The sequence below is a fragment of the Mustela lutreola genome, chromosome 2 (assembly GCF_030435805.1).
Source record: "Mustela lutreola isolate mMusLut2 chromosome 2, mMusLut2.pri, whole genome shotgun sequence".
Taxonomy (NCBI): Eukaryota; Metazoa; Chordata; class Mammalia; order Carnivora; family Mustelidae; genus Mustela; species Mustela lutreola.
The window spans coordinates 6,537,005-6,545,648 of NC_081291.1; the positions used below are offsets into that span (position 1 = coordinate 6,537,005).

At 40.5% G+C, this 8,644-nt stretch overlaps 1 protein-coding gene across 1 annotated transcript; it reads left to right on the forward strand.

Moving 5' to 3' along the window:
• Nucleotides 1–1,030: 1,030 nt before the first annotated feature.
• LOC131823479 (olfactory receptor 7G2-like) lies at nt 1,031–1,975 on the forward strand. The gene has a single exon (XM_059159878.1). The coding sequence runs from the start codon at nt 1,037–1,039 to the stop codon at nt 1,973–1,975; it is 939 nt and encodes a 312-aa protein (XP_059015861.1). The 5' UTR covers nt 1,031–1,036.
• Nucleotides 1,976–8,644: the final 6,669 nt, after the last annotated feature.

Genomic DNA, 8,644 nt, shown 5'->3' on the forward strand with positions numbered 1-8,644 from the left:
GGAACTTCAATTTGTGGAGCATAACAAATAACATGGAGGACATGGGGAGATGGAGAGGAGAAGGGAGTTGAGGGAAATTGGAAGGGGAGGTGAACCATGAGAGACTATGGACTCTGAAAAACAACCTAAGGGTTTTGAAGGGGTGGAGGGTGGGATGTTGGGGGAACCAGCTGGTGGGTATTAGGGAGGGCACAGATTGCATGGAGCACTGGGTGTGGTACAAAAACAATGAATACTGTTATACTGAAAAGAAATAAAAAATTTAAAAAAGAAAAAGAAAAATAATTAAAAAAAAACCCATAGGTTCTGCAAAACAAAACAAAACAAAACAAACCTTAAAAAAAGGAATGTTGTTTCAGCAGTCAGATGACCTGAACTCATATCTAGTCTTTGACACACACTGTGTACTTCATATCCATGATATAATTCATCTCACCTAAGTGTCCCCATGGGTGAATGGAGTAATAAAATGACTTAACTCATCAGTAATTTGACACACCTTTCCGATGATTCTGAGCATATCAAAGATGACAGGGCAAACTCTGTAGAGAGACTGAATAACATCATTTTTGCCTTTCTATTGTTTGGAGACAAAAAATATTTCTGAAGGAAACACCATTCTCATTCATCTTAAACTTAACACCTAACACAATATATGAAGCAGAGCTGGTGATCAAAAAAACAAGGGCCAATGGAGGGAAGAGGGGGGAAAAGAGTAGGAAATAATGATGGAAAAATTAGCATAGGGAAAAACTGGAATAGTCACATGGATTCTCAATAGTTTTTTTTTTTTTTTTCATTTTTCTAAAAGCACTGTCTCTCAAACTTTGGTGATATCAAATTCATCTGTCTGGCTTGCCAAAACTAGATGGCTGGTCCTCACCTCAGAGTTTATTAGCAATATATCTGGACTGATACCAGAATTTGTATTTTTAACAATTCCCAGGTGATGTTGTTGTGGCTCACCCAGAGACCATTCCTTTTTTTTTTTTTTTTTAACTTTCACCCCATGTTTTCCATCAGAGTCATCAACAACATGGGACCCAGAAACCAGACAGTATTTTCAGAATTCTTTCTCCTAGGATTGACAGATGATCCAGAACTGCAACTCCTCCTCTTCAGTCTGTTCCTGTCCACGTACCTGGTCACCATCCTGGGAAATATGCTCATTATCCTGGCTGTCATCTCTGATTCCCACCTCCACACCCCAATGTACTTCTTCCTCTCCAACCTGTCCTTTACGGACATCTGTTTAAGCACAACCACCATCCCAAAGATGCTGGTGAACATCCAAGCACAGATTCAGAGCATCAGTTATACAGGCTGCCTCACCCAGGTCTGCTTTGTCTTGACTTTTGTTGGTTTGGAAAACTTTCTCCTTGCAGCAATGGCCTATGACCGCTATGTGGCCATTTGCCATCCCTTGAGGTACACCATTATCATGAATGCCCAACTCTGTGGCCTGCTGACGGTACTTTCCCTGCTCATTAGCATTGCCAATGCCCTACTCCATAGTCTGATGATACTACAGTTATCCTTCTGTAAGGACTTGGATATCCCCCACTACTTCTGTGAACTCGGTCAGATTGTCAAGCTTGCTTGCTCTGATACTCTCATCAATAATATCTTGGCATATTTTGCAGCTGGCTTATTTGCGGGTGTTCCACTCTCTGGAATCATTTTTTCTTACACTCAAATTTTCTCCTCTGTTTTGAGAATGCCATCAGCAGGCAGGAAATATAAAGCTTTCTCCACCTGTGGGTCTCACCTATCAGTTGTGTCCTTATTCTATGGGACTGCTTTTGGAGTGTACATTATTTCTGCAGTTAGTGACTCTTCCAGAAAGACTGCTGTGGCCTCCGTGATGTACATCGTGATTCCTCAAATGATGAACCCCTTTATCTACAGTCTGAGGAATAGTGACATGCAGGGTGCCTTGAAGAAACTCATCAGTAGGATACCTTTTTTTCTGTGATGGTGCCATGTACCTTGGGCTGGGTTGTAAGAATAAATCAATATGATTTATTGTTATTATCATATTATATCATATTATCATTATCATATATGATTATATGAATCACAGGAGAACAAGGAAGTTAATTCTTCTATCACTGAATGCTTCTAACACAAGTAGATAACGTAACAGCCAAGTATATTTTAACTTAGAGTTGAAACCTAACTTTTATTTTTCTTTAGCTTTTTATGTTTGACAAATTATATCAATTCTTACTTCAAGGCTTTTCTCAGTTCCACAGAGGTAGAGCCTAAGGCAGAGATAGAAGTTTTATGTTTGTATGGATGACTCAGAAGAAGTAAATGCAGAATATGAATAGCTCAGAGAAAGGACAGGAAAATGACTATTGTCATATTTAGAGACTTGCTTCTCCCTGGTCCCGTAAGAGATCATGTCAGTTGAAACCCAAATCAGGCTACAGTGAGGTAAGGTAGTTCATCTTTCACACCCCAACTTAGTAATGGAGACCAGTCACTAGTAAAGTGTATTCCTTTGAGGCAGTATTAGTATCCATCCACTATACTCAGTTTCATTATCTATACAACTGGTATAATGGTATCATCTCATTTTGAAATAATTGCGAGTTGTGTTTTATCAGTGAGGAAGCCTTTAGTTCTAAGAAGAGAAAAATACCTATCCCTAATATGATCGAACAGGAAACAGTTGTCATTATTAGAACTTCAAGACAGGGAATGTGAAACAGGGGAGTAGGCTTCACTCTGTTCTGCATTTGGTGGCTTTGTCCTAGGACTCGTTCTCCTTCAGTCACAAGGTGGTGGCAGCAAATACAGATGTCATGCTTGAACATAATGCCCAGGGACAAAAAACAAAAACAATCACACACAAAAAAAACCTGTCCTTCCCAGTGTCAGATGAGAATAGGCCTCTTAATGGAGTCAATCAAAGCACATCTGTAGGAGGTGAAATGGAGACCCTCAATATGATATGCCCACATCCTAATCCCCCTAATTTGTGATTAGTACCTCATATGATAAAAGGATGAATGGCATCAGAACTTACTTGGAAAAGGGGTCTTTGCAAAGGATGCACTTACACTGGGTTATCTGGGTGAGCCCTAAATAGAAATCATGTTTCCTTATAGAACAAGTAGAAGTGAAGGAGACCCAGAGAAAAGGAGGAGGCAATGTGACCATGCAGACAGATATAAATTGATGCCTCCAGTATTTGATTTCCAGTATCTGATCATTTTTGTCCTACAAACTGTCATTTTTATAGGATTCTAATGTGTCTTTTTTTTTCTTACACTCCTTTACATTGCCCAATACTACGTATTAAATAAATTTGACCTAATACTGGTCTGGCTAAATGTTTAAACTTAATGAATTCTTACCAACACCATCCATATGATGGAAGAGAGGTTCCAGACACCCCTCTTCCTGGTAACACACTCACCATACAGGTACACAGAGATTAATTCCCTCTGAGAGAAATCCAGAAACTGGCTGGGTGACTCCTACATATCAGAGCCCTCTAAACAGGTAGGAAAAGCTGAGGTATGCTCACACCATTGACTCCACCCCTGGGATGGCACCTTACAACCAGGAGAGAGTCCCCGACTCAGAATCTCCCTGAAGAGTGAAAGTTTAAGACCACACACCTAGGGCCCCAACTTGTATGGCAAACCTGAGGGACTGGCTCCCAAATCTTCTAGCTGTGAGGGCAATGTGGCTTGGTGTTTCCAAGTCCCCAGATACCACAGAAAACCAAAAGGCAGTTTTTACAAGACTACATGGTTATCCTCCTGGGCTCAGCACAGAGGGAAGAGGTAGAAACACAAGGCTCCCACTTTTTCCCTGGGAGGTGTTTGACTACTTATTTCCCAAGGGCTGGGCTCTACTCAGCCTCTATCTGTGGTCTGATTGGGCTCCTCTGGAAGCCTGAATTGGCTTCTGGACACTTCTGATGGAGGCATCAGATACCCCAATTTCACACTGCACTGCCAAATTATAGTAACCAAAACCATGTGGTACTAACATTAAAGCACACACACAGACTAATGGAAGAGGATGGAGAGCCCAGAATAAACACTCACATATACAATCAACTTGTATTTGACAAAGGAGCCAAGGATACTCAAAGGACATAGGATAATCTCTTTTAAAAATGCTGTTGGAGGGCGCCTGGGTGGCTCAGTGGGTTAAGCCGCTGCCTTCAGCTCAGGTCATGATCTCAGGGTCCTGGGATCGAGGCCCGCGTCGGGCTCTCTGCTCAGCGGGGAGCCTGCTTCCCTTTCTCTCTCTCTGCCTGCCTCTCTATCTACTTGTGATTTCTCTCTGTCAAATAAATAAATAAAATCTTTAAAAAAATGATGTTGGAAAAACTATATATCCCAATGCATAAGAATGAAATTGAACCCATCTTACACCACTTACAAAATTTAACTCAAAATTATTAATGACTTAAACATAAGACCTGAAAACCATGCAACTCCTAGAAGAAAACTTAGGAGGAAAGCTCCTTGACGTTGATCTTGGCAACAATTATGACACCAAAAACACAAACCACAGCTGCAAAAATTAAAAACTGTAGGGATGCCTGGATGGCTCAGTTGGTTAAGCAGCTGCCTTCAGCTCAGGTCCTGGGATCGAGTCCCACATCGGGCTCCTTGCTCGGCAGGGAGCCTGCTTCTCTCTCTGCCTCTGCCTGCCATTCTGTCTGCCTGTGCTCGCTCTCTCTCCCTCTCTCTCTCTCTCTCTGACAAATAAATAAAATCTTTAAAAAAAAATAAAAACTGTATCTATATCAAACTAAAAAGCTTCTGCACAGCAAAAACACCATCAATAAAATGAAAAGCCTACCTACAGAACAAAATACTTATAAATCATGTATCTGATAAGAGGTTAATAGCCAAAATATTAAAAAATACAACTTTGTAGCAAAAAATAAACAATCTGATTTAAAAATCAGCAGAGGAGGGGTGCCTGGGTGGCTCAGTGGGTTAAAGTCTCTGCCTTCGGCTCAGGTCATCATCCCAGGGTCCTGGGATTAAGCCCCACATCGGGCTCTCTGCTCAGTGGGGAACCTGCTTCCTGCTCCCCCACCCCCCAGCCTGCCTCTCTGCCTACTTGTGATCTCTGTCAAATAAATGAATAAAATCTTAAAAAAAATAATAGTCAGCAGAGGAGCTGAATAGACATTTTCTAGAGAAGACATATAGTTCTAGCAGTTTTTTGGTGGAATCTTTCCAGATTTTCTATATACGGTATCATGTCATCTGCAAAGAGTGGAAGTGTTACTTCTTCTTTACTGATTTGGATCCCTTTTCTTTTTGTTGTCTGACTGTTGTAGCTTGGACTTCCAGTATTAAGTTGAATGAAAGTGGTAGGAGTGGACTTCCCTGACCATAGAGGGAAAGCTCTCAGATTTTCCCCAATTAGGTTATTAGCTCTCACTTTTCACATATAGACAGCTAACAAGTTAAAGAAAAGATGCTCAATATCACTAATCATCACAAAAGGCAAACCAAAACAACAATAAGGTATCACTTCACACCTGTTAGAATGGCTTTCATCAAAAGGACAAGAGATAACAAGTGTTGGCAAGAATGTGGGCGAAAAGGAAGTCTGCTTGTAGGAATATAATTACTGCTGCTAGGAATATAAACTGGTGCAATCATGGAAAACAGTATGATCCCTCAACCCCACTTCTGGAAATATAACTGAAGGAGATGAAATCACTATTCTGAAAAGATATGTGTACTCCCATGTTCACTGCAGCATTATTTACAAGAGCCAAGACATGGAAACAATCTAAGTGTCTATCAGCAGATAAATGGATAAAGAAATGAAGTTGGTATATGTATGTACACACACACATAGACACACACACAGGAATGTTATTCACCCATTACGAGAGGGAAATCCTACTATTTGAGACAAATGGATGGACCTCGAGGGCTTTATGTGCAGTGAAATAAGAAAGACAAAGACAGAAGATGATGGAGAAGTAGCAGGCTGAGAGGACATCAGGTAGCAGGAGATCAGCTAGTAGCTTATCAAACCATTCTGACCACCTACAAATCCAATTGGAGATCTCAGAGAAGAGGAGCAACAATTCTAGAAACAGAAAATCAACCACTTTCTGAAAGGTAGGACTGGCAGAGAAGTAAATCCGAAGCAACAGGAAGACAGACTGCAGGGGGAGGGGCTGGCTCCAGGCAAGCGGTGGAACAACAAAGCACAAAATCAGAACTTTTAAAAATCTGCTCCACTGAGGGACATCACTCCAGAGGCTAAACGGGGGTAAAGCCCATGCAGGGACAGCATGGTCTCAGGTCCCGTGGGGTCACAGAACGATCGGGGGTGTCTGAGTGTCACAGACCTCACAGGTATTAGAGCGGGAAAGGCGGCTACAGAGACAGAGCCAAGGGGTGAGCTCTCAACTTGGGGTTACCTTATCGTGATCCATGGCACAGGCAATTGCTCTGTGCACAGGGACCCCACAAGACCCAGGGAAACTCACCTGGAAGAGATCAGGGATGTGTGGGGTTCGGATACTCAAGGCAGAGTTGTGTGCCAGAGACAGAGACGCTTGGTCACAGGCTGGGTGAGCTCAGAGCACAGCCGGAGGCCTGGGAGACGGGACTGATTGAACGATTTTCTCTGAGGATGCACTGAGGAGTGGGGCCCTGAGCTCTTGGCTCCTCGGGGCCAGGGATTGGGAGGTCACCATTTTCATTCCTGTCCTCTGGAACTCTACAAAAAGCTTTCAGGGAACAAAAGCTCCCAAAAGCAAAGCCAAGCGGATTACCTAGTCTGGCCCCCTGGTAAGGGCAGTGCAATTCTGCCTCAGGCAAGGACACTTGAGAATCACTACAACAGGCCCCTCCCCAAGAAGATCAGCAAGAAATCCAGCCCTGAACAAGTTCACTTACCAGGGAGAACGGTGGAATTCCAGAGGAGGAGAAAGCAAAGCATGAATTCATGGCTTTGTCCTCATGATTCTTTAGTCTTGCAAAGTTAATTGTTTTTTAATTTTATTTTTTCTTCTGCTAATTTTTTAAAAGTTTTACCCTTCCTTCTTTTAACATTTTTAAACTAGTTTATCTTAGCAATATACTTCAAAAAAATCTTTTTTGAACCTTCATTATTATAGTCACATTTTATCCTTCATTGTATCTAACTTTATTTTTTGTATACACATAGGGTTTTTTTCTTCTAAAAAAATTTGGGATACAACTTCTTCTAATAGATCAAAATATACCCTACATCTAGCACAGGGCTTTGTTCTAGTCTCCAGTCTGAGCAAATTCTTTCCACTTTCTTTTTTGTTATTCTCCCAACCAACTTATCTTATCAACTCCTTTTTTAGAAATTGAAAAAAAATCTTTTTCATCTTTATAATCATATTCCATCCCTTCATCGTGTTTACCCTTATATATGTTTTTTATTCTTTAAAATTTGGGGAGGTAGTTTCTTCTAAAAGACCAAAATACTCCCAAAATTAAGTGGGTGAACCTGTTCTATTCACCAGTCTATATATATATTTTTATATATTTTTTTTCCACTTTTAAATTTTTTTTAAATTTTCTGAACTTCTTTTTATCCCCTTTCTTCCCCCCATGATTTGGGGTCTTCTCTGATTTGGTTAAAGCACATTTTACTGGGGTATTTGTCACCCTTTTAGTATTTTATTCACTCCATATATTCTTATCTGGATAAAATGACAAGGCGGAAAAACTCACCACAAAAAAAAGAACAAGAGGCAGTACCGAAGGCCAGGGACCTAATCAATATGGACATTGGTAATATGTCAGATCTAGAGTTCAGAATGATGATTCTCAAGGTGCTAAAAAGGCTTGAAAAAGGCATGGAAGATTAGAGAAACCCTGTCTGGAGAAATAAAAGCCCTTTCTGGAGAAATAAAAGAACTAAAATCTAACCAACCTGAAATAAAAAAAAAAGCTATTACTTGAATCTCTTTGCTTGACTTATTTCACTCAGCATAATCTCTCCAGTCCCGTCCATGTTGCTACAAAAGTTGGGTATTCATCCTTTCTGATGGAGGCATAATACTCCATAGTGTATGCTGAGTGAAATAAGTCAAGCAGACAGAGTCAATCATCATATGGTTTCACTTATTTGTGGAGCATAACAAATAGCATGGAGGACAAGGGGAGTTAGAGAAGAGAAGGGAGTTGGGAGAAATTGGAAGGGGAGATGAACCATGAGAGACTATGGACTCTGAAAAACAATTTGAGGGTTTTGAAGGGGCGGGGAGTGGGAGGTTGGGGGAACCAGATGGTGGGTATTAGAGAGGGCACAGATTGCATGTACCACTGGGTGTGGTACAAAAAACAAGGAATACTGTTAAGCTGAAAATAAAAAATAAAATAAAATAAAGAATATAGGTTATAAGGCTATTTTTAAAAGTCATGTGAATTATAATTTAATTATGGTAGGGATTTTTAAAATATAACATTATTACATGAGGATTTTACTCCTGTTTATTATTTATTTGGGAGGTAGAAAGGAACACTAGTTGTAAATACACATTATTTTGTCCTTTGCCTATAAAATAGGTCATCATTCCCCATCCCTCGGTTCCAGTATGCCTCATCCCTGATCCTTCCAAAAAATTCTGCAATAAAATTTGTGTTTTAACAAATAA